Genomic DNA, 26,299 nt, shown 5'->3' on the forward strand with positions numbered 1-26,299 from the left:
TTGTCCTTGCCAGGTCCATTTGTACATCTGGTCCTATTTAAATAATTTTATCATGGTTAGTTTTTGTTTTCTTTTGGCTCATAAATACACTCTGGGTTTAATAATTTGTGATTGTTTTTGGTAGCAGTTACTTTTAGGAATGTAATGTTTCCGCATAGCTGTGATTTTTAATTAGTTGTGGCAGAAAAGCCAAAACATTGGTAGAAAAAGATTGAACTAAAGAGATTGACATAAATAACAGAGAACCTTATCCAGGAGCATTTTTCTTTAATTCAATAATTTTTCTCCTCACTACACATACATACATATGCTTTTTCTTTGCTGCAAGCCATGAAGACTGCTACCCTACTTTAGCTAACATAGCTCTAAAAACATACTGCAGCTATCAGTATTGGATTTCAGAGAGCATTCATCCCTTTTCCAGCTTTAGGTATTGAAATGGAGCGTGGTCCTTAGAAGAAAATAAGTGGAAATGGGGGGGGGGGAAGTACCAGTGGTTTTTGCTTTTTTATTTTCCTCCCCTGTATGTTTTTGGTATTTTCTGCTTGGAAAAAGTCATTAAGAAAATGACATGCTCAGCTTTACTGCTAGGAGGCAAGGGGACGTTCATAGACAAAATCCATGGAGGGCTGAAATACAAAGGTAGAAGGGAACAGTGGTTGGGTAGCAGTAATGCACAGAAAAACCTCACTCAGCCACCAGGGAAGAATTATATTTAGCTGTTCAAAAAAAAATATATATACATTTGACTTGCTTTTTCTCATGTGTTCGGCTATCCAGAGAAATTCAAGAATGCACTTTTTATTGAAATAAAGGCATTAAAATATAGAATATGCCTTAGGTAATGTTAGGCTCTTTTAAAAATTAACTTCCTCTTTGATGAAGCAATGAGATAGGAATTGCTTTGTCATTTTTCTGAGAGATGTGTATGTGCCTTCTTACTTGATATGTTAGTAGTCCAAAGGTGATTTGTATTCTTTGAAATTCAGAGTTACTCCCACAGCATTTTGTACGTTTCAAGTCTTAATTTTGCCACTTTGGTTGGTCTTGTTAGATTTCAAGAACAGCAAATGTAGGAAGTAACTGTGAATTCCTGGTTTGCTGTCTACATTTTTGTTTTTGAAGGCCTGAACACTGAAAAATAGATTTCCAGGACAGCCCCGCCCTATAGAACAAATTAGGATGATAAGACTGTTAAAGATACAGTAGCAGTTAACTTAGAATGAAATTCTGCAGACATTAAATAGTAGGATTTTTAACTTAAGCTGCAGAAGGTATTGTAGATTTGATCATTCTTTGGGAATTTTTTTCATGGCATGGCCTTAACGTCAAATGTTTTGTGGAAATCTCTATACTGTTTTTAATATTCTTTTTAGTCACTGATTGCTTTGCACATGTGATTTATCTAAGGGTGTGATGTGGCTTTCTACATGGCAGCTTCCTTTAATGTTACCTGAGCTGTTGAGAAGAAATGCTGATTATTCCCTGTATTGCCTTTTTTCCAAAGCAATCCCTACCAGCAAAGAGCACTCTGGTCTTGCTCATGGATGAGTGAATTGCTTCAGGAATGAGCTGTTGGTAACCTGGGGTTGCATCTTTGATTCAATACCAAGATCATAGAACTCTTCTCATTGCTACTGACTGTAGATCTCAAGTCTCTATTGGAATATATCAGTCTTGTCACTCAGATTTATTCTGTGTCAATTTTGTCTTATCTAAAATCAGAGAATATGAGTTAACTAACCAGCATTGTATGTATGTTTGTTAAATGAAAATATTAATGTAGATTGATGAAGTTGATGGGTAACTTTGCATAAATTAGTAATTATTCTCCCCAGTAGAAATCATAACTTATAAGATTTGATACATTTATGTGTGGCTTTAAAAAAATATGTTGGGTGTTCTGGTGCAGTATAACAGCTCGTGGAGGCTTTGCTGGATACATGCAGTTTTTATCAATGTTTCTGTATCAAATATGTAGCTAAAATAGGTTTAGTTAATATAAAATTATAAATCCTCTGTGTATTTGAAAAAGAAGGTAGAAAGAAAATATATTTCACTTTTTTAAACCTCTCTAGCTCCCAGTATTTATCAACAGATCAAAGGGAGAAATTTCCCTGGTAATGGAGTACTTGACCCTACCTTTGGAGTGAAAACCAGCAATATTGAAAGGGATTAGGAAGAGTATACATGTCCAATTAAAATAATAGTCAAATGTTTGTTACACAACAGTAAATGGAACCAAAAGATAGTTTTTGCCCTTTAAAATTTAGACATAAATAATTCTGGCAGATGTCATTTTTTATAAGGAAAATTCTAGTAACTCTTAAAAGGTTTGGTGGCTGAGGAAGGCTCCTTTTGTTTTAGGTGGATTTATTTATTTTCCTCTATTATTTTCCTTATCGTTGCTGTACAGTGTATCTGTCTATCTGTATCCATACATTGCACTGTGTGTAAATTCAGATGGACAGACATTTTGGTTCTGCCCAGCATTTTGCAACATTGAGGGCTTGTCTTTTCAAGGTGAAAATCTCAGATTTCTGTAACCCCTCAGTAGCCCCACTGTTCCAGGGTTACTTGACTCAACAGTTTCCCAGTTTTGTTCTGGCATCCTCTTACAAAGATTCACACAACCTGTTTAACCTACTTGCTTGTGACTCTGGTGGCACCTTATGTTTCCAGTCTTATGATTTTCTCCTCTAGAACCTGAATCCTCAAAATATCTGTGCTTGCAGGTGGAATTTTCTGGGATTGCATGGAAGTAATAGAAGTGCTTGGAGCAAAGAAAGTTGAATCTGTTTCTTGCTGGTGGATTGTAAGCATCCACTGGTGGTGAGGAGTCAGATCAATAGGAGTGGATGGAGTTTGGTGGTTTGAGGGGGGATCATTTAATTCTAGAATAAAGATGTATAATAAAGTTGATACAGAGATTGAAAAGTCAGTCTCTCTGTGGTTCAGGAAAGGCCAGCACCAGGCTTGCATATGCAATTTTTATTCAGCCCTCTTTTACATCAAGTAATTATCAGTTACATAGTGTTTTTCCCACAATATTTCACTTGTTTTGGGAAAATATGTCAAGTCAGTGAAGCAACCAAATGCTAGTGACAGCTGTGGTAGACACACCCATGTGCAAACTACTACTTTGCTTTACAGGGCAGACTAAAGGGTGCAGTAAACAACCTGAAACTCCTTGGCAAGCAAAAAACAATATTTACAGCTTTGTAGTAATGTGATTGCCCTTCAGCCTGGAACTGAGGGCTGCAGTGGTTTCTACTTCATCAGCTTGGAACACTGGCAAATCCTGGTGTGAGACTTCTCTGATTTTTAAAAATGCCCTTTTGAAAGATCAGCCCCCATCTAATCCACATTTATTCCTCTTAAAGCTTGGATATCTGGGCCTCTTGCTGAAGGGTGACATGCTTTCTGATACAGGTTGCAGCTGAAAGGGGCCTCTTCAACAGAAGGTGTTGGGACACCTTTAAAATGTTTCCTGAGAAGGAAGAGTGTAGCTCCATTTATCACTAATTTGTTTCTCCTGGTGAATACACTCACTGTTTTGGGAGCAAATTTATGCTCAGATTTCTCCTGTTGTGATCCACCTGAAGAAAAAAATAGACTGCAATTTTAGCAGTATTCTCTCAGCAGATGCAGATTTAATTGTGCTTCAATGGGGTCCCTGTATTCCATTAATGCATTAAATATTTATACCATTATGGTTTTTATTTAAAAATAGTGTTGCAGGCCTATTGGTACATCTTTTTCTGTGTAGCCTGCACTCCCTGATTGGTGGAGTGTTTGACTTTATTAATTCTGTTTTGGCTTTTTTTCTTTCCAAACAAAAGGTCTTTCTAACCTATACACATATTGGTATAATCAGAGTGATAAAAACACTTACTGTCCTCTGTGCTTATTTTTTTAATGTTTCCATGTGCTAAAGGGTTTCAGGCTCCCTGCCAGAACTCCTCCCCTTCTAAAATGACTAATAAATGTGCCAGTGAGGGTTAACTGGGTTCTCTATGGAATCTGGTAGATTGCAAAGTCCTGATTTTTTTTTTCTTTTACTGTTGCATTATTTTTGTTGTTATTTTGTTTCCTTTTCTGCAGCTGACTTTATTTGAGCAAAGGATCTCTTGTGTGCAAGGAAGGGGCAAAGGTCAGAATTAAAAAGAACTAGTGGTGGAGCAAACTGGCAGAGAGGAGATTTTTGGGTGCAGTGGGCCTGAGAGTGGTTTTAGGGGGCAGGAAGGCCAGAGAATTCAGCTTATCTCAGGTGTTGCAGAGGGAATAACAGCAGCATGGCACAGGGTGTGTGTTGGATACTCACCTGTTCATCTTAAAAGATTCATTCTCTTACGTTTTAGGATCTACAGCTAGAATATGGTCATGGTCCTCAGTGTGGCTACTTTTTGGGTGCAAATAAGTGAGTAAGCAACTGCATTTTCTGTCTTTAATTCATTCAAGACTATTTTAATATAAAGACACATTAGCTGAAACGGATCTAGTAAAATAAGTCAGACTTGTTTCTATCAGTTAACATTCCAAAATCACTTATTTATTTCTAAAGTAATAGTAACTCTAATGATACAGAATTGCAGCACTTTTCAGTGTTTGAGGCTGTAGTGACCATATTGTCTTTGTGGTGGTGTAAGTTTCCTTTTAAGAGCTGTTATCTTGGTCTACTTGTTTAATCTGCATGACAGGTCCCACAGAGCACAATTTTATCCCATCTGGGAACTGCCAGTGCTGCTCTTTGACATTACTTTATGCCCTTCTTTATCCTGTAGGGCACTAGGAATATACAGTTACAGATGCTTTAAAAAATAAAACTTACCTTTCTTAGCAAGCCCTTTAACTTCATGCTCATACCATTAATCATCTTGATGTATTAATCATATGAAATAATTCTCCATGTGATTTTCCCTTTACACACAGTTACTTAATTACATTTATGCATGCCAGAATTAGGATGCCTACCTTTGATTTGCTAAATTAAATCATACTAAAAATGCAGAAAACCTAAGCATAGAGCATGATATTTTTGCATAGTCTTTAATTGGGAAAAGAATCAGTACTGATAATTTTTGAAATCCTCTTTTTCCTTAGTCCTGTGATTCTTCTCTGTGTTTTCAGACAAAAACATGAGTATGAAGTCCAGAATGTTACAAAAAAATTAACCAGGGAAGAATTAATTTATCCCAACAGCAGTTTCATACTTGTCAGTCTGTTTATTTTGTTTAGTATTACGATTTTCTTATGGATTTCTTTTAAATTGGATTAAAGTAAAACAGTCCTTGTTTTACAGTAAGAGGAAAAAGGACCATTGCACTTAATAGCAATACATTAATAAACACACATGAAAGGGTGTTGTGTGAACAATAAATTTTTAAAAATTGCAGCTATGTTCATTTTTATGTGGATGTTGGATGAATATTCTGAAAGCCAGCTGAAATAACATACTTTGAATTATTTACTGAAAGAATCATAGGTGCTTTTGTTCTGGCTTTTGATAATTGTGCTTGTGTACCACAATTAAATTATGTTCTTGTTCTTATTTAATGCTGAAGGAGTCTCTTAAAATCAGTTGAAGAAGAACTACATCAGCGGTAATTCTATTTCTTTTTTCCTCTCCTGTGTGCTTCAAAAGTAATTCAGGCTTTGATTTTTTTTGTCTGTCACAACTGCTTCTTGTTTGTCCCTGTGCTTGCTGAGAGCTGTGAGAGGGGCATAGTTGTCTAGATTGCAGCTGTACTTTAAAGAACAATAATTATTTTTTTTTAAAGACAGTAAATTTCTATAAAAGAGGTAGATTTTGAGCTCAACATCTTTTACAACAGTCGAGGTAATTTTAATACAACTCACCATAGTACATTGTTTATTTTCTTAGGGGACATGTGGCACATTTAGAAGATGATGATGATGCAGACGATGATTCTAAACAGTAAGTCCTTCTTGTAAAAATAAATAAAATCAGATTCTTGAATAGATGAGTATTTGAAAAAAAAGGTTGAATCACATTCTGTAACAACTCAGGGTTCTTTTTGTTATGGCATTCTTAAAGATAGGTATTTTCATGTTGTTGCTAGATTACATCACCATAAGTTGTCTTATTCTGCTGATTGTTATAAATTGGGGGGAGGGGGAAATCTTGTTCCTTGATTGATACAGTTTTCTTTTTATTTTCTATTATGGAACAAAATCTTGGCATCGTTACGTTGAGCCAGTAATTTGGCTGACTACGGTCCTAGTGTCTTCTTTAGAACTGAGAACTATATATCAAAATAAAGCTCATGAAAAATAGATAAAATATATGCATTACATGCTTCTCTAGATGTTTGAGTTTGCTCTGTGTTCTCAACTAGGAGGATGCTTGTATGGGTGCTTGGTTTTTGGAATAGAGCTGAGTTCCTTTACTTAGAGAGAGCAAGGTTATGTGACTGCAAAGGCTTGTGTCAAATTAATGATGTTCATATTAAATCCCACTGGTATAAATATTCTTGGGCTCTATTTGATTGATAGATGAGAACTGAAACAATTTAAAAAGCAAAGCCAGTACGTGTAGATTTCCATTCCTAAATAAATCTGGTGTAAAGACCAAAAAGAACAATGCCATTGAGATGTAATGTTTGTTTGCTTTCTGTTAATGGATAATTTGGAAAGCTGTTACTTCATACAAGAAACCTTTAAAACATGTGTTATCTATTGCTGGCATCTCTCTCTTGCAGAGAACCAAACTATAATCTCTCCTTTTTCTTGAGTCATTTTACTGCTTTTGTGAGCCATCTCAGCTTGGTTCCTCCATCCATATGAACCTCTGGATGGTTTTTTGTGTACAGTTCTGTGTCTGTTCATTTCTGTTTAATGTTTCTTTTTCCCCCCACCCCAACACTTACTTGCTCTGTTTGTAACCAGTACCATCAATTCACTAATGTTCCAGGGCTTGGAATCTCTTGATCTCTGCTGTCTTGAAGTGCTAGCACCTATTTCTTGGAGTGCTTTGAGATCCTTGTTCCTTGCATGAACTCCATCAGAACTTTCAAACAGCATTGACTTGAGCTGCTTGTGTTTCTGTAGATTTTCTTGTTTAGGTTAGGTGAGAAAGAACCTGAGATAGCTTCTGGAGTCATTCTAATTTGTCTGACCTGGGGACCAGTAGTCACTGATTGTCTTCCAGAATTGTCTTGGTATTGTTTGTTTCTTCTGATATTTCATCCTAAGTACTTTTGCCCTACAGAGAGGGCCTGACAATGTGTAAAAACTTGAATCCCTCAACCTTGGGTCAGACAGATTCTGCATCTGTGCCTTCCTGTTGATATCTGCTGGAGCCCAAAGATCTGCTGCAATTATTTGTTCATCTGCCTGGTCTTGAATATCTTTCTGTGGAACCCACTGAAGATTCAAGGCTTTGGTTTGATTTATATTCTGTGAGGTAGAGCTGCAGTTGAGGAGCACATGTGACATCAGTCACGTCTCCCTTCAGATCCACAACAAAACCAGTGAATCCAGTGTATCCCTTCCAGCCCAAACTGGTGCCACTGCATGAAGCAGGGTGATAGTAGCAGCAGACAATCCATGTTTCAGAGAACAATATAAAGTTATCACTCTTCATTTAATAATTTTGATTGTTATGGTATTTCTCTCATGTGTAGCAAGGCTGCCAATACTTGAATTTCCTGGTTATGGAAACTGGGAAAGCAGCAATTACTGGGGCACTGCCCTGCATGAATAGCAGTGACAAACTGCACCTAAACCCTCTTGTTGAAAGGAGGGCACACAGTCCTTTGTACACACATCTGTCACATGCATGCCAGATTGTTGCCTTTTTGCTTTCTTTGGCTGCTCAGTAACACTGGTTGTCTGAAATGCAGGAAGAATACAGAAGAAATGGAAATGAAGCTTGAACCTTCATGACTGAGGACTTAAACTTGAAACTGAAATGCATGACACAGGGGAACTTGTTCTCAAAATCCCCTTCCATCTTCTCTGAAATACAAACAACAGATAAGATGCCAGGACAGAAACTCTTGGAAAGAATGAAGCCAAGCAGACCTGTAAACAAACAGGCAGATATCTTACTAGTTTGAACATAGTTTAAAAATAAGGAAAATAGTGTGGAAGAATGTCAACTTTCCTAGTTTATTTAGTGGAAATAACTTCCTGTTCCTGAAAGATTAGGAAACAGGACAGTGGAAGAGGTTTGAAAAACATGCAAAATTTCAGAGTTTAGTGTTTTCTTTTTAAATGCAGTGTATTTTTTTAAATCACAGAACCAGAATGCTCCTGATGCTTCAGCTATGTTGTTTTCTGATAATATCTTGTACTCTTGGACCAAACTGCTCTAGCATGAAAACGTTGCCTTTCCGTAAAAAAAGAAACTTGTCAACCAAAAATCAACCAACCAACCTAAACATGAGGGTTGCTGTCCACTGCAGATGGATTTTACATTTATGTGTAAGGCTGTTCTAAGTCATTAGTGTTAATTTTCCAGGGAATGGTCTTTATTAGTTTTCTTTTAACTCCCCTTCAGCTCACTGATACCCTTAACTTCCTCCTCTCAACAGAGCAAATGTCAGGCCTCTTCTGTTTCTCCCTATTTTGTTCTGCACAAGTTTGTGCATCTTCAGCAAATCAGTTCATGACACTCTCTGCTCTCTGGGGGGGAACCTGTGATCCTTGTTTTCATAGAGTGTCTGAGGTGTAACAAAATGTTTGAAAGTATTTGTGATGCAGTTACTTGGATATAATAGTGCTCTTGATAAGTTAATGATATTTATTTGTATGGCATTTATAAAACCCTGTCTCTTCTTGAAGACTGCAATTCAAGTTTTCTCTCTCTGTTTTGTTTTGTTTCTTGTCTTTATAGTGCTACTATGAAACCTAAAGTGCCACCTCCTTTACCACCAAAGGTAAGTGAGGGGGATTTGGTTGCTCAGCAGAAAAATGCACTTTAAATAAATAAATAAAGGGAGAATATTTAAATTACTGTATTGGTGGCCCTTTACTTGTGAAAATCTGAGGATCCAAATGCGGTATGTGGGGTTATTTCCTCATTAATAAGTGGCATGGATACTTTGAATCTTTTTTCATTATTTTTTGATTATTACTGTGTCTCTTTCAGCCTAAATCCATATTTATCCCCCAAGAAACATATTCTTCTGAAAATGAAAATCAAGGGACAATCAAGAGATGCCCAGCATCAGAGAGTCCAGCAAAATCTACATCTCATGTTCCACCCAGACCACCACCTCCTCGATTACCTCCACAGAAATCTAATCCTTTAGGTAATAAAAGTGACCCCAAGGAGTATACAAGTATTCCTTAAATAATCTAATGTGATTTTATTTCTGTATTCTTAACTGTGCACACATTAAAAGATAGTGAGGTAATTTTTTCTGTGGTGGGCAAGTTACAAAAAGTGCATGAAAGCCAAAATTCATGAAGAAAGCATGCTTTAACTCTTAAGAGGGTCAAATGTACCTTCTATCAAAGTCACTGACACAATTTCTGCTGATGCCACTGGTGACACAATTGCTTTCCTAAGCAGCAGGCTTATAATGTAGAGTATCAGGACTGGTTAAAAATGTGTTTGTAGGTTTCACGTTTAGTGTGTCAGCTGTTGTTATCATTTGTCATGTCAAGAACAGAGTTCTTCTTTCAAAATTTGGTTTTGTAAGTAATGAACTGGGTTGGGGAGTATAGGAGGTAATTGTGTTTGTTTACTGTCTGCTCTGACTGTTCATTTTATGCCTTTGTTAGTCTGATGCCTTGAGAGTTGTCTTGGACTTGGCTTCTCTTAAGCAAGGTCAATTGTCTGCCTCTTAATTGTTGCTTTGGTAGCTTTTCCTTGCTTCATACTTAGTACTGCAGTTGATTTGTTAAAGATTTGACTCTAACAAGGCTGTGTTTCTAAGGAATCAATAGTTGAAGCTATTGGCAACTATTTCTGAAGAATAGAAATTCACATTTTCCCTCATAACTGTGACTGCATCCCTTCCTGTGCTGCTGTTAGATTGGAGTTATTATGTTAGAGTTGTTACATTAATTACCAAAAGGCGTGGACTGGGATTGAACATGGCTTGATGGATATGTGTACATGTAAGAACACACTTGCTTCAGAAATAAATTAGGGTATTTTATGCTATATTGTATATAATATATTTTCTGACTTAATTGGAAATTCTGGCCCACTTAAAAAACTTTTAGGCTAGATTACTCTTTGAGGTGAAGGCAGAGGATCACATTCTTAACTGTGAATCTTTCTAGGTAATGGAGTCACTTCTGTGCAATTAAATGGTGAAAGAGAGGAACTGCCACCTCAACAGAATGAAGCTAGAGACACTAACTTTTCAAGGAAAGAAAAGAAGGAAATGCTGGTAGGTATTTAAGCTTCTGGGTATCCTTTTAGAGATGTTGTGACTGTTCTGCATGTGCGAAGAAAAGGAGCAGGCATGCCCTTTAATATGGAAATTATGCTAGATGGCATCTTGTTTACTTTGAATCAAAACACAGTTTTCCTTGATTGTCCAGCCTTATGCTGAAGTTTCAGTGTTTCATTTTCCTTAGAAACAAACATAATCACAAATACATCCAATTTTCGTGGTCTTTCACACACCTGAGAGACATAATGAGAGTCATGTCTTGTGCTGTACTGAGCAGTGACTGTTTAAACAAATGGGGAAATGAGGGAATGGAATATGCTGTAGTTAGACTGGATTAAATATAACATGAGACTGCCCTCTTTGAGGGCTCCTTCCAAGTGTGAGGCTGGAAATGTAATTTTTTTTTTTGTGAGAAGTGAAGAGGAAATAGACTAGAAACGTGGTGATGAGTCTTTGTTTTGTTTTAAGGAAGTGCCAGTAATACTGGCAGTACTTTGGAAAGTAGGATTACCTGGACAGCTTTGATCTTGTCATTTGAAATTGTGTGCTTGAAGTTTACCTGTGAAATGGCTTTGTTTAGAAGCTTGTTTGTGCTAGGAGAAATTGATACTGACACAGGAAAGTGCATGTAGCACTGAGTGGTAACATTTAATGCTGCAATAAATACTGAAGGGTTGAGCAATTGTTCCAATATTGCTTAAACTCTCTAGTACTGGAAATTCTACATTATACTGCATTTCTACAGGCACCACTGTAGTGTGAAAATGTTGCACAACACCGTGCAAACCTTCCATGAGGAGGTATTAGGGAATCATGGTGGAGACTTTAATGAAAGAAAATTACACTGTGTTGTTTTGGTTTTTTGAGAGTTTTAAAGTTCTTCTAAAAGTTCCTATGTCTTCTGATGTTTATATATTTCAACTAAGTTTTCTCACACCTGTTCATGTAAATGATGATTGCTTTACATTCTTCTTTATGGGTAGAGAGAATTGATAGACTATTAGTTTGACCAGTGTGGTTGGAGAGGTGTCAGTTTCACCCTCCAATCCACTGTCATTTTTACTATTGTATATATAGTGGAGTCAGAAAATAAAGTTTGCCTTTTTGGGTTCTTTTTCTTCCCTTTTACATCTAGCCAGCTTCTGTGAGTTATTTCGTGTTGCAGTGTGACATTTGGGCTTTAAAACTCTCAAAAGAACAAGGGACACTGAGTGTTGTGTGTGGGGAGGGAAATACACATGTTCAAGCATAGTGTGTGTGTGAGTGTAAACATACTTCTAAATTTTATTTTCTAGAAACCAATTAGTAATGGCCTTCCTCCCACTCCTAAAGTACATGTGAGTATTGCTGAGTCACACAAGTGCACGTTGGGGGCAGGGTGAAAGAGCACATTTTTTGAATTTTGTAGTATTTGCTTTTTTACTTAAAAACCCTAATATGACTTAGCAATGCTAAGCCAGTGGTATGACTCTTAACCTTTTGTTACTACTTGAAGTAAAAATAATCCTTTTGAGAAGGTCACATTTTAATTTTTTGCATGTATTTAATGTTTTTACTTCTACAGATGGGTGCTTGCTTTTCAAAGGTTTTCAATGGCTGTCCATTAAAAATTCATTGTGCAACATCTTGGATAAATCCAGATACAAGAGGTACTATATGATGAGTATTTTACCTATTTTGTCCTGTCCTTGAATTTCACGGGTGCTTAGATGAGCAGGATTATTCCTTTTAAAACAGACATATATTCATATAATCAGGAGTCATTTTTAGTTATGCCATTGCTGTCTAAAGTAGTGTTGTTTTTAAGATATATTGGGTGAAGTTTTTTTGCTTTGATTAAAAAGAATAAATTACATATTGAAGTTAAAGACTCTTCTCAACATTTTAGTCCAAAAGAAGGCAATCTTAATTTATTTGTAAAAAATCTGACTTTTTGAGGTCTTAGCTGATATTGATTTCTTAGCTGAGATCTTTCTGGCCCTACAGGATTCTGCAGCTGTTTTTTTGTTTGTTTTTGTTTTTTTTTTGGGGGGGGGGGTTGGTTTGTTTGTTTTTGTGGGTGTTTTTTGTTTGGTTTTTTGTTTTGGGTTTTTTTGGGGGGGGTTGTTTGTTTGTTTTTGCATAAATTTTAGTGCTTTAATATCTAGCCTGATAAAAGGGATAGTTGGTAATATTGTACTCACTTTGCCTGCCATTACACCATTTGAATAGACATACTACTGAGCTGGTCAGCAAGAAACTATTTGAATTTTTTTAGGAACTGGTATTAGGAAAGGGTAAATCCTTAGCAGTTGGCATCATCTCATAGGAGATGTCTGCCTTGTTTGCATGCCTATGTACAATCCAGGGATTTGATTATGTTCAAGAGGTGAGGCACCCACAGACTCCTGAGAAAATGCTCAAGTCACTACTGCTGTAGAAGTACTCTTAAAGAAGGCAATGGATATTTCCATAATATTTGGAAATGTCTAAGTAGAATATGCTGAAATTATTCACATTATTTCCTGCTTGTGGTTGAATTGTTTTTTTTTTTTAATTTCAATTATTACACAAAAAAAAAAACAACCCTGAGCTTTCCTAATTACTTAAAACAGCCCCATTCATAAATTAAAGCTTCTTTATCAGGATTAATTTTCCATGCTTTCAAACACTGTAGCTATTGTAGTTGGATTTGTTTCTGTGTGTGTAGATGTTGTTTTTTGGTAAAGGTGTGCATACCTTCCTGAATCAAGATTGCTACCTCTTTTTGGTTGTGTTTGCAGATCAGTACTTGATATTTGGAGCAGAAGAAGGAATTTACACACTGAACCTCAATGAACTTCATGAAACATCAATGGAGCAGGTATATTTCTGGTTAAAAAAAAATAAATCACATTTTTAACCCCTTAGATTAATGTTGTATAATCCTTGTAAAAATGGTTTTTACTATATTTACATAGGCACTGGCTACACTGAGAATTACCTTAAATATTTGCTGCTGAGGATACTTTTGAGTCATGTTTGTGTTTGTAGGCTGAACCGTGTTTATATAGGAGATCTTCATCTGTTTGTGTTTTGAACTTCATCCTAGTGCATTGTTCTGCAGTTCAATGATGAGGTGTACAGTATGGAATTTCCCTGATGCACTTTGGATGAAAGCTTCTATTTTCCTTAAAACTTCATTACAGTACAGAATTTTTGCAATAAACATTGTGATTCAGCTACAGGGAAGCAAGGAGATCCTTTATTCACAGGAGTCCCTTCTTGTGGTCTTGAAAGCTTTGCTGATGAGACTCAGCTTACTGAATTCCACCTAAAGCTCTGTCTTTGCAAAGTCTTACAGGAAGTGGTTTTTTTTAAGGGATGCTGGGGAGGGGAAAATGCAAGTTGCAGGCTTTTCTGTATTCTCCAGCTCTTTTGTTACTCTCTAAGAGACTTGTTTTCTTTCTTGCCTTCTCCCTACCGTAGGGAGCTGTGCTCCCGCCATCAAGATGGAGAAATTTGCAAGGACAGCCTTCACACTGTAAGCTGGAGGCACTGGTGTTTGTTCATCCTCCAAGGTCCAGACATTTTAGAGATGTCTTTTTTGTTGAGAGGGAGTTGAACTGAGCTCAGTGTAACCCATAATCATACTGATGCTTGAGTTACTCATTTAAACTTAGCTCAGGCACCACTCTGCTGCTGTACTGCAGTTGTAACAGCTACCCTGAGAAATATCACTAGGTAGACCAAGAAAAGGTTTGGATTTTTTTCTTTATTGTTTGGAGTTTGGTTTTGGTTTGGTTTAATTGGCAAGGAGGAGAAGAGCTGTAATGAAAATCACATAGCGTGTTGCCTAGTGAGCTTTCAGGAAAATGTTTTAATAAGCACTTACAGACAAGAAGAAATGCTTGCTAACACAGCCAGTCATGTGTGGAACAAGGAATGAGTGACAGGTCAATTAACCTGCTAATTTGAAGAATTGCTGTTCCTTAATCCTCAGATCCAAACCTACTGAGGATATGCTCACAATATGCTCATGTACCTACAGAAGGTCAATCAACCTTGCGTGTTAAATTTTGACACAAGCAGTGTGGTAGATTATTATCATAGGTGTTTCTTACAGTGTGTTTAGGTTGTGAGAAGATTTCAGGAATAGAAGGGCACCCTCTCTGCTAACCATTTATTGCATCATTATTTATGATAACAGTCAGTAGAGCTTTAATAGCATTTCTGAGTTTTGTGGTTTATATCATTGTTTACTCTCATTCTGATACAACTCAACATAAAAGCAAAAGTAGTGTCCTTGATAATTTTTCTCTGTATTTCACTTCACCAGTGGACAAAAGAGACATAATACACATTTCCAGGAGTTAGAATAGCTTCAAGGTTAATATTTTATTCTTTTTTTGGAAGAGTTGTGTTTTGTTTTCTTTTGTGTGTTTTTGGGTTTTTTTTTTAAGAGCAAAACAATTGTCCTCCTGAGTGGTCCATCTAGCCCAATAGTCTTTTTCCTAAAGTGGCACTGGGAAGTGTCAGTGAGCTTAGTCACTGTGTGTTCTCCTCAGACTCCACTAGAGTCACTGAATGAGGGATGTTGGAGGATCCCTGCCTATTATTTGTCCCCTTTTGGACCTCTTGAACATGAGTATGTCTAATTCCTTGTTTGTGTTGGTACTTCCCACCTCCATAGCATCTTGTGTCAATAAGTTCCAGAACTTAGTGGGGGGGGAAAGTAGTTGTGTGTTGCTTTCACCCCCATTTTTTTAGGAATTGCAGAATTTGACAAAAAACAGCTCTGCCTTGAACATTTGTTGCACTCATTCATCACTTAAGTGAAATGTGTAATCATGAAGGTGAAGAATCCCTTCAAAGTGCTAGTTTTAATTGTTTCAAGAGATTTGGACTGTCACAGGCTTTAGAACGGCTGTAGTTTGTTGACCATGCTGGGCTTACTGGAGTTTGTTGTTGAGCTTTTCTTTGAAGGAGAAAATTCAGTGGTTTTTGAATTTTTTGGAAAAGGGTTGATTGATCTTTACAAGGACATCTTGTGGGACATAATATACCTGAAGACAGGAGTATAAAATGTGCTAATTGTCTAAATGTTAATTCATATATTAAATATATTGTGTGTGCCTAAGATTTACTCTGAATTAACTCTGGAATCCAGGTAAACATTACTTGGCTTAAACTTATTTCTCCTGCAAAAAGCAAATCAGTATTAGCTTTGTCCTGTCATCGAAGCAGATACTAATTGATAATTGTCTTGTGTATATCAAATTGAATGCTACTTCTTTGTTTTTCCTTCCATTTATCAGCTATTTCCTCGAAGATGTACCTGGTTATATGTCATGAACAATTGTTTGTTATCAATATCTGGTAAGTTACTGTGCTGTCTTTCAGTGGTAGCACTGGTAAACACTTGGTTTCGTATTTGAAGTGTGGTTTGTTTTCTAATTGCCAGGTAAAGCTTCTCAGCTTTATTCCCATAATCTACCAGGACTCTTTGATTATGCAAGGCAAATGCAAAAGTTACCTGTTGCTATTCCAGCACATAAACTCCCTGACCGAATACTTCCCAGGTAAATACACATCATTGGATATATCAGAATATCTTAACTCTGGGAGTTCAGGAGATGCTTGTGAAGCTCTGGGAACACCAAATAGTGGGGGGCTCTGTTCAGATTGCAGTAAATGACTTATGTGCATTAATCAGAGGGTTGAGCCCTACATTTACACAGATCAGGATGTGAATTACTCCTGTTAGAGAACTGGATTTTGGTACACCTTACCTTTTGGTTATGAAAGCTCTTGTTTCTGAGCCTAGCTCTTTTCAGGTATAGTCTAGAGTGGTAAATCCTGCTTGTACTTGATGCTGAACAAAAACTATGGCCATGCCCCTCCTGGCTGCTGCAAAAATTAACCCTGTCCTGGCCAGAACCAGGACACTGCCAAACAAGCCTTAGTAGTAACCCATTCAAATCCCAGCAGAAGGTAGTAACACTAATCTAGTTTGCAGAAAAAACTTGGATTCATAAAGTGTATAGTGAGACACTGGTTCTTCTAATAGAACAGGATTTCTGTTAGGAAATAGAAAAATTGATTCTCTGCTACCTTTGGTTCTATTAAAAGTCTATTAACATGTAATTCTTGGGTTCAGGAAAGGCTTCTTCTTGTTCAGTTACCTGCAAGCATAATGGTGCAACACTTGTCTGAAAATTGTGTTCTTCCTAGAGGGTAAATTCTAAATGACTAAGAGATAATTTGTGCTTTGAATTGTTATCTTCTGTGTACTTGCACTATTGTTCTGCTCCTCTCTTCCAAATTTGACTTTGGTGGGTGACTTTGGCTTGAGGACTGATTCAGCAGTGGACTAATAACCATAATTACCATAAGGATCGTGCTAGGAAAACCAGACTAGATTCTGCCTGGAATGGTACCTCACCTAAGTTGCAGAGGATTCAGAAAATTTCTTGTCCTGTCATGTCACTTCCCAGGAACCTGAATGTGAGTGCCAAGCCAGTCATTCAAAGGCAGGAAAGATTAATATAAATAATCTGTTTTCCTGTTTTACCTCTGGTTGTAGGGTGTTAGGGTAGTGACATTTAGCCAGGCAGAAGACAGACATTTAGCCAGGCAGAAGTATGTAGGGGAACATAATTTTTCCTACCAGACCATAAAGTGTATTCTTAAACAAGTTTCTTGATACTGTGATGGTGAGTGCTACATGCAAAATGGTAAAAGCAGAGGTTTTGGTAGAGAAAAGGCAAAGCAAAATTGAATTTGAAGTAATTTGTGAGGTTTATATATTCATTTGCAAAATGTTCTAACCTTAATTTATGATACTTGGTAGGCAGACATTGAGTAGCAGAAAATATGTCTGTGATAATGACAGACAAATGTCTGTCTCCTTTCCAGCTTCTTTCCCTGGAGTGTCCTTGAGCAGTTCCTTTCAAGCCTTCCATGACTTGTTCCAATGAAAATTTGTGACCAGTACTCAGTTTTTGTGCTGTTCAATCCTTTTGCATTATCAGTCACTTCTGGACAGTTCCATTTGAAATGTTACACAACTGTTTTCCCAATTCATAGCTTTGAGTGCAGCATCTGTCTATCAATCTATTTATTCCTATCTTTTCTACAGCATCAAATTAGTTATTTTTATTGTTAAGAGTACTGTGGCTGGTCTCAATAGTGCCTGTTGTCTTCTTATGTGTGTAGAAACTCTGAGTCCTGTTACCAGCAAAGAACATTTTTACTTATCTGATAAATTTTCACATTATTGTTTCCATGATTTCACAAGAAATATGCAAACTTGTATTTTTTTAGTTTTTTGGTGTGGCAGATGTTTTCCTATCAGTGAATGTCAAAAAAGAAAATTCACTCAATTGTTTTAGTCCATCAATAATTTTGTGTTTATCTTTTGTAGGAAGTTTGCGGTATCTACAAAAATTCCTGACACTAAATGGTGTCAAAAGTGTTGTGTTGGTAAGTGAAGATCTGGAGAATAAGTGTGAAGGGGAGCACAAATGGTGGCAATATTAAGATTATTGAGTGAAGTTTAGGAGGTAAAGGGAGAAGAGACATTTGTCATTATTATGAAGCTGTGCATTTGTAGATGTTGAGCTCATTCAGGTTAGTCCTTGGGTTTAAGCAGTGAAAACTCTCCTGTTTAGCTCTTGATATTTAAAGACAGTTTACAAGAAATGCAGAGAAGCAGAATGATGTCAAAATTCAAACCAATCCTCAAGAAGAACCTAATCTCCGTGGATGAAGAAACTTAGAGAAGTTGCCATCAGGATTAAGCTACCTGCATTCCTAGCAGAAGTTTCAGTTATCAATATTGGGTGACAAAAAGCAAAGGAGTATTTTTAATTCTTTGAGGACAATGTTGTCTCTAAAGCCTTTATAATGTGTTTAATAATGTGACAGCTACCAAAGTCTCAAAGCTGCACTGTGTTAAGACATGTTCTAAAAGGGAGACAGATTAAAAAAAACCCCAAACCACTATAAGTGTTAATGAATGCTGCAGGGAACACCCATGGGATGACAGGGGTGAAGTGACAGGGGTCAGAGTATGTAAAAACTCTGACTTTCTGACAGAAAAATTAATTTGGAAATCCCTATGTTTCTGGGTTTCTGTTCATAAAACAAGAAGCCTTGTGGTGTGCTCCTCTGTGATTCTGTGATTCCTGTCCTGCCAGGCACACACAGAATCTAACAGGAGTGCTGTGCTACTTGGCATGATAAGGGGAGTCTTCATATTCAGAGATAGCTCAGCCTCCTGAACCTGGAGCCCTCTGTGTGTGATAGACATGAGGGATAATTTATGAACACAGCAAGGGTGGCTGTAAGAGTCTTACTTTTTGTGGCTTGAGCCTCCATTCCTGCTGGCACAGAAGTCTGCTTTTGGCCTCAGGGCAGCAGGAGTGCCGCAGGAGGCAGAAAAAGACGAGAACTTCTGGTCTTCTTTCTGCACCTTACAGGTGTTGGTGATTGTTTTGTGGTTTCTGCTGCTGAGTTCAGCCTTACTCAGGGTCACACCGAGCGTTATTTGCTGCACTTTGCCATCAGTCTGATGTTGAGTGAGAACTTGGATTAATGAAATAAAGCACTGATGTTTAAGGTGCCAAGGGATTGCTGATGAGTTTCTGTGGCAGTAAGGTAGTGTGAGCATATTTAACTTCTGTGGATAGTTCTGGATTGTAGAAGTTTGTAATCTAAACTCTGTTGTTTATTGCCTGATGGCCCACAGTCACTTCACTGCACAGTAAAATCTGGTCTTTAGATGGATTTGTACAAAGTGCAAAATAACACTTGTTTGTCTTAAATGAAATATTGGCAATGCTTAAGGAGTGAAATTTTGTCAGTTTTGTAGAATTGAAGTTGTGAAACTTCACAGGGCCTGATTTTGCAACTCTGTTGTTCTCTGCCAGTTTTTAATTGAGTTCTGACAATGGAAGAGCAGCACTTCCTGCTCTTCTATTGTTCTTCAGTTTCAGCTGGATTTCCTGATGGTCTAGAATTGTTCATCAGAATTACAGAGCTCCTGGATTTCAGACTGGCTGTGACAGTACTTGAAAGGCAGCTGAACTGTTCACTGCCTGCTGGCTAACTGTGTGTTGTAGAAAAAGCCATTCTTTAACAGCTTGTTTGTGGTGATTTTGAGACAGCTGAGGCAAACCAACACAGTAGACCCAAGACACTCCAAGTGCGTGTGCAATCAGCTATTTTTTAAATATAAAAAATATTAGAGTGGGGGTGGTGGGTATTTTTCTAAAAGTAAAGGGACTGTTACATAGCTGGAAATTGTTTATAATTTGCATGTGCTTAGTACACTAATATTCTCTATCTTTTCTTGGCAGTGAGAAATCCCTACACAGGCCACAAGTACCTTTGTGGAGCACTACAGTCTAGTATTGTTTTGTTAGAATGGGTTGAACCAATGCAAAAATTTATGTTAATCAAGGTAAAATGACAATTACTCTCATGTTGTCTTCTAGTTATCTTGTAGTGGCTTGTTAAGAATAAGTGTTAGCCATTTCTTGATTTATTAGACTTTTCTCTTGGTTTCTGTTACATTATATTGAAAAGAACTATTTAAATGTGTAATTTATTAACTGACTCAAAATAAATGTTCATGTTTTTGGGGTGCACTTCAGTTAGAGAACCAAGCCCTTTTCTCCATGAACATTGCCCTTCAGTTGCACAGTAGAAAACTGAGGCTGGCAGGCTGAGACATGGGTTAGCAGTGGTCTTGCTCCCATACTAGAGAGAAGTGACCATTTCTTCTGTGTTTTTTGAAATGCTTGTTATCTCCACATATGACATCACCTGGAGAGAGACAGAGCCAGGGTGGGCTCATGTTTCTAAAAAGGCAGCTGCTATAACTGGATCAGCCTGGAAGGCTTAGAGGCTCAGTAGCCAGGGAGAGCAGTGATGAGCACTCTTGTTGTCCGTGGGCAGCTGCAAAGGACACACATGATAAAAGACATGCTATTTTATTTTAACTGAATTGGCATGAGATGCTCCAAGCTTCTTAATTCAGGCCTTTTGTATTTATGAATTCCTGTTATCTGAAGAAGTAAACCTAACATTACAAAGTATGTCCTAAAATTTACCATACAGTTTGAATATCTAATAGCAACTCAGAATACATTTATTTCCTTCCCTTCTAATATCTATTTTTGCTTATTCCTCTAGCACATAGATTTTCCTGTACCTTGTCCACTGAGATTGTTTGAAATGCTGGTAGTCCCTGAGCAGGAATTCCCTTTAGTTTGTGTTGGTGTCAGTAGAGGAAGAGACTTCAACCAGGTGGTGAAGTTTGAGACTGTCAACCCAAATTCTACCTCTTCGTGGTTTACAGAAACAGGTTTGTGTGCTGTTGTCATTGCATTCCAAAATGTTCTTTGCTCTTCTGTTATAGCTGAAGCACTAAAAGGTAGGCTTCTCTAAGGAAGCAAATGGTTAAATCATTAAGGCTAAGTGATAATTGCAAGTTCTCTGCTTAAAGGGGTATCTGGTTGAACCTGCTTGCACGTGCACTTTTTTAATGTTTCTCCTTGTTGAACTGATTGGATTCCTTGAGATTTTTGGTATAGCAGAGGATGGAGTTATGATTTCTTGCATTTCCATAAATTAGGCAGCACTTTATTACCCCGCCCCCGTGCTGTTTTGTGCTCGACCCTGGCACCATGACTTCTGTTTATTTAATAGGTTTTAGTAAAATTGCATTCTGAGCAATTCCTTTTGACATCTCTGGAAGATGTATTTTGGCTCTCCTGCAGTGTGTCACTATGGTAAGAAATGGTGTTATCACCTCCTGCTGAGATAGAGCATTCTTCTGGCCTTTATGGAAAGCAAAAAGGATTAGGACCACTGGTAGCAGGAAACCGAGTGCCTGCCCATCACCAGTGTGGGCACCATGAGTGAGATGGCCACCATCTGAGCAACAGCAGAAATTCTCTCATGGAAGCGTGCTAAGAATTACTTTTTTAGAGTTACAAGGTTGCCCCCTGAACCTAGATGCAGTAAGGAACCACTGCTAGCCATGGCTGGCAGGTTCAGAAGCTTTGGTTTTGCCTGTCATGGATCCCTTGTTGGTTTGTGGTGAATTTATACGTAGCTCTGTGCTGGCATACACGTGTGCTTGAGTCCAGATGAGTGTGTACTGTGGAATTCACTAGCAAGAATAGTTTCCTCCAGGAAGATACCCACTGACCTTACTGCTGCTGAAAAGTGCATCAGATTTTGACACAGTTTAAAGCATAGTTACAATACCCAAAGTGAGCAGTGGATGGCCAATTAACACACTTTACTACTTCAGACAATGCATTTTATTCTCATTCCTTCCTACCTGTAACTGTGTGAATTTATAGCACAGCCCATAAAGGAAGCAGGCTGAAGAGAAATGTCCTGTTATCATTTCTCTCTTAATGTTGTTTGCATTGGTGCCTAAATGCAAGAGTACTAATCCCTTCTCTGTTCTTTTTTTGCATTGTGCCTTCCACACTTTGTTACAATTTCCTTGCATTACTTGTGTGTTCTCATGTTATGTCTATGTTGTTGTTTTCTCCTATTTTTGTAGCTCAAATTTAAACCCTTTTTTTGCATCAGCTTATTCCTGTCCCCTGCTGGCAGGAGAGCAGTGATGCAAATAGATTTTTATTTTTTATAATTTTAACCAGAAGCTGCTTTTGTGTTCTTAGGTAATGTGCTCTAATTTCTCATGTCTAATATATAGCATATAAAGTTTCTCTTTGCTATATGAAGGATGCCTACAGAATCTGGCAGTAATGTTGAATTAGTAAGAGCTGCTTTGTATGTAACTTTAATGTTAACAAACAAATGGACCAAAACTACATGTCACTACTACTCTCTTTTGAGCTGACATGTCCACTAATCACTTGTGGGTCAAATTCCCATTTGCTGTGATGGAGACTGCTGCAGCTGTAATTCAGAAGAGAAGAAAATAGCCCTTCTTTTGAGGGTTTAGAGAAGGAAATAAGCCCTATTTTTGGAACATCTGGGGATGGAACATCTGCAAATAGCAGCAAGAATTAAGTAATAGTATGTAAGTCCCTATCAGGATTTAGAAATAAAGACAGAAGAAAAGAGCATAGTGTGGACAGTCACATGTATCTGCCTTTTTGTAACAGCAATATTCAAGTACACCCACAGAAAATAAATGGAGAGCAATGTACATGTCAGTTTGCTTTTGTGACATGGCTCAGAAAAGGCTGAATTAAATCCATACTCTTCAGTGTTGTAGCTTCAGTTTTCCTTTCACAGCCAACATATTGGATAAGTGGACATGCATCTCTAGGAGAAGAGTAATGTCACTGTTAGGATGATGATTTTAAGTAGATAAAACACACTAATCCATCAAAATGTCTCAATCTCTAGAACTTCCATTTCAAATTTCATGCTAATGTATGTTATGAACTAACACTGACATTTTTTTGTAGACACTACGGAGACGAGTGTTGTCCATGTAACACAGCTGGAGAGAGACACCATTTTGGTGTGTTTGGATTGTAAGTTTAATATCAACTAAGTATATGTGTATGCATATACATGCATAGTCTGTGTTCAAATTAGGTTCTATATTGAAGATAATCCTTGGTTAACATATCCTTTTTTTTTTGTCTAGGCTGCATTAAAATAGTGAATCTGCAAGGCAGGTTAAAATCCAGCCGCAAACTGTCGTCGGAGCTCACGTTTGACTTTCAGATTGAATCAATAGGTAAGCTGGGTTTCATTATTAGTCTTGAATATCCCTGGAGGTCAGAGGGTTGGGCAGTCACCATCTGGATGAAATTTAACAAGAGCAAGTGGTGGATTCTGCATCTGGGATGAGGGAGTCCCAGTTATGCACACGAACTGGGGGATGAGAGGCTGGAGAGCAGCTCTGCAGAACAAGATCTGGGGGTTGGGATTGATAGCAAGCTGAAGATGAGTCAGCAGTGTGCTCTGGCAGCCAAAGGTCATGACCAGCAGTAAGGACAAGGAAATTATATGAAGTGGCATATGGGAAAATTCAGGTTGGATATTAGGAGAATGCATTTCACTCAGAGGGTGATTGATTGCTAGACTGAGCTCCCCAGAGAAGTGGTCGCAGGACCAAGCCTGTTAGAGCTCATGCAACATCTGGACGATGCTCTAAGCAATCCTTATGAGTCTCTACCAACTTGAGATCTTCTATGAATAACTTGTTCAATGTAACAGTAAAGAATTATGTATGCTGCCTGTCTAGTCTTTGGCATTTGGAACACTACCTCACTCATTTCACTTGGTGTGAGAAGACTCAGTGAAAGGTTCAGCATGTGCTTTCATTGGAACAATTGGAATGGAGTCATAATCCTGGAGTCTTCTTAGATTAAGCTAGATGTCTTGGGAGCATGATGGAGACTTCTAGCCTCTAAAGGAATACCTTAACACAACCTATATAAACTCTCTGCCTAACCCGTGCCCTAATTTTGCATGTGTGTTTGTGCAGTCCATTTTTATAAAGCAGCTCAAAGATTTATATGATATGTCACAGGTTGCATAAATTTTGTTTCCTTATGTAGAATTTGAATGAATTAAATTTGTGAAACAGAAAGAATAGATTATTTTGGCAATTCTCCAGCAGTTACATGCCTGGATTGTACCACCTGCTGTTGAAAGAGGAGTAGGAGGGATGTGGGCACAGGTGAAGGGTAGCACCAGAAGAGGAGGAACAGTGGGTTCTGAAATCATCAGGAGTTGCAGGGAGTTTATTTCTGAGGAGAAGCTTTAAAGTTTCAGGCCCTCCAAAGATAACCTCCCACAGAGAAGAGGACAAGAAACATTGCCACTGAAAACATTACTTTTATGGCTCTTGATGATTGGGAATGGGGGGAAGGAAGGATTGAATGTACTTGAAGCTTCTCACTCTGGGACCTCTGCATGTACTGTAATCCTCACCCTGCTTGTCACAAATGAGCTTCCAGTGGCCTTTACTGTCCTGGCACTTTCATGTTAAAATTCCATATATATTGTTTGCAAATATTAAAGGGATTTCCTGTTCAAAGAAAATGACACATTTAGGACTAGACATTTAGAATATTTTCTGGGCAGGTGGAAATGTTTTTAAACCCTGCTCATTAAACAAATAAATGTATAAATGCAGCTACTTTTGAGGCAGGTTTGGTGATTCCTGGGAGACATTCTGCAGTCTGAGTGGGTGGATATCATACAGTGGAACATACATGTACAGATTTCAAAACTATAGTCTTCTGCTTTTGGCCTTGAAAGCAAGGGTTGAGTTTGTGCCTCAAAACTGATCCCAGTGTTCTTTCTTGCCAGTCTGTCTACAAGACAGTGTGTTAGCATTCTGGAAACACGGCATGCAAGGAAGGAGTTTTAGATCAAATGAGGTGAGTACTACATTTTGCTTCAAATTCTGGCTTCTAATGTAAGCCACGTGGAGGAGAAATGCACAATGCTGTTGTCTGAAAAAGAGTGAAACATTTCAGTAACTTCCTAGGTTAGACCTAGCAGCTGGAGTCTCATTCTAAGCTTGTTTCATAAGCTGTAAAGCATCGGTGGAGCTGTACAAGAACCCCCTCACATCTGACAAGCAAAGCAGAAACAAGAGACCAGGCCAGGATGCCATAGAAAATATCCAAGTCTAATTCTTGGTGATATTAAACTTCACCTTAAATTGCTTTGAAGACTACTGTCAGTTCCTTAGCCTCTCACCTATGGATGCAAAAATCTGGGCTTTGCTGGTGGTTCCACTGCTAAACTTCAGCTTTTTGTCTCAGTGTCACATGAGTTGCCTGATGTTTTTTAGTCTCTGCCATGTTCTCTTGGCTAAAAATACTTTGAAGAATTGCCCACCTTACACAAGAAATATTTTTCCATCTTCAGTAGAAAAATACCAGATTGACCTAAACATGGTTGGTTTGGTTTTTTTGCTAAAATCTCCTTGTAGTCACTTTTTTAGCCCATTTGATGTGATTTTTAGACAGAATTAAACCATTATAACTACCTTCTCAAATAGTTTTTTTTCCCCTTGCTGCAAACCCTGTGTACCTGTTAGTGAAAATGCTGTACTTTGTAGGAATTTAACGAATCTTTTAATTTGGTTATTAATGGATGTTTACAAACATTGCCAGTTACTCCATCAGTGTTTCATTGGCTGAGAAATTGAGCTCGTTATGTCTAATTGTATTTTAAGGTACACATACAGCCACACCATGACAAGCTTTGATGTCTCACGTTGTTGCAGCACTGCATTGATTTGCACAAAGCCTCAGTTGACCCAGTCTGTGCTGACAGTGAGCCTGCTCTGTGTGAACCAAAGGCTGGAGTCAGACTGCTTCTTATTTCCAAGGTGCAAATGTTTCTTGTGGCATTTGTGCATTGCTCTACCCATTGGTAGAGCACTCAGTGGCTCTGCTCCAGCTGGGAGAGGCCATGTCCCAGTGTGCTGCAGCCCAAATGGATGCATTTTGTTGTTTATGTAAAGCATCAGGGGCACTGGCTTGCTTTGTTGCTGTCAAGCCAAAGCCAGAACCTAAATGAAGAACTGAAAGCAGAACTGAGCTGTTGACAGAAAAGCAAGCCACCTAAAAGTTTTTCTCTGTAGAACACATCTAGGGTAAGCTTTTGGGCCTTTTTAAATTCCTTCTCTCTCCTAGCTGTCCCACTAGCTGCAGCTGTTAAAAGAAATAAACGTATTTTCTGCTGTAATATGAAAAGCCTTCAGTGCCAGGCTCAGGTCTTGACCATATTTGTTACTTTGGGGGAAATTTGTGCTATGTAATAGGTAGGAAGTTGTTGCATGGGACAAAAAGCTGACTGACTTAACTTGCAGCATTTTTTTCTTTGAAGACATCATTAGTTCAGATTCCCTATTCTAATACAGTTGGCCTCATTGGGGATGACTTGAGCTGCTTGCAAAGTTATTTCCTTCCACAGCTGTGACCTTCCACCAT

General features: G+C 37.9%; 1 protein-coding gene across 6 annotated transcripts in view; it reads left to right on the top strand.

Annotated features, from left to right (window-relative positions):
* Positions 1-26,299, top strand: part of MAP4K3 (mitogen-activated protein kinase kinase kinase kinase 3) — a 64,362-nt gene that overhangs the window by 33,571 nt on the left and 4,492 nt on the right. For 3 of the 6 annotated variants that reach the window (XM_053936952.1, XM_053936955.1, XM_053936957.1), the window contains 17 exons: positions 4,362-4,420; positions 5,565-5,603; positions 5,885-5,938; positions 8,861-8,903; positions 9,116-9,278; positions 10,261-10,370; positions 11,672-11,713; positions 11,941-12,025; positions 13,139-13,218; positions 15,653-15,713; positions 15,799-15,916; positions 17,761-17,819; positions 19,697-19,800; positions 20,535-20,706; positions 22,802-22,870; positions 22,987-23,079; positions 24,663-24,733. In XM_053936952.1, coding sequence (XP_053792927.1) covers positions 4,362-4,420; positions 5,565-5,603; positions 5,885-5,938; positions 8,861-8,903; positions 9,116-9,278; positions 10,261-10,370; positions 11,672-11,713; positions 11,941-12,025; positions 13,139-13,218; positions 15,653-15,713; positions 15,799-15,916; positions 17,761-17,819; positions 19,697-19,800; positions 20,535-20,706; positions 22,802-22,870; positions 22,987-23,079; positions 24,663-24,733 — 1,422 coding nt within the window. The remainder of the gene's footprint in view (positions 1-4,361; positions 4,421-5,564; positions 5,604-5,884; positions 5,939-8,860; positions 8,904-9,115; positions 9,279-10,260; positions 10,371-11,671; positions 11,714-11,940; positions 12,026-13,138; positions 13,219-15,652; positions 15,714-15,798; positions 15,917-17,760; positions 17,820-19,696; positions 19,801-20,534; positions 20,707-22,801; positions 22,871-22,986; positions 23,080-24,662; positions 24,734-26,299) is intronic. The other 3 variants (XM_053936954.1, XM_053936956.1, XM_053936953.1) reach the window with 2 other exon arrangements.

The sequence above is a fragment of the Vidua chalybeata genome, chromosome 3 (assembly GCF_026979565.1).
Source record: "Vidua chalybeata isolate OUT-0048 chromosome 3, bVidCha1 merged haplotype, whole genome shotgun sequence".
NCBI lineage: Eukaryota > Metazoa > Chordata > Aves > Passeriformes > Viduidae > Vidua > Vidua chalybeata.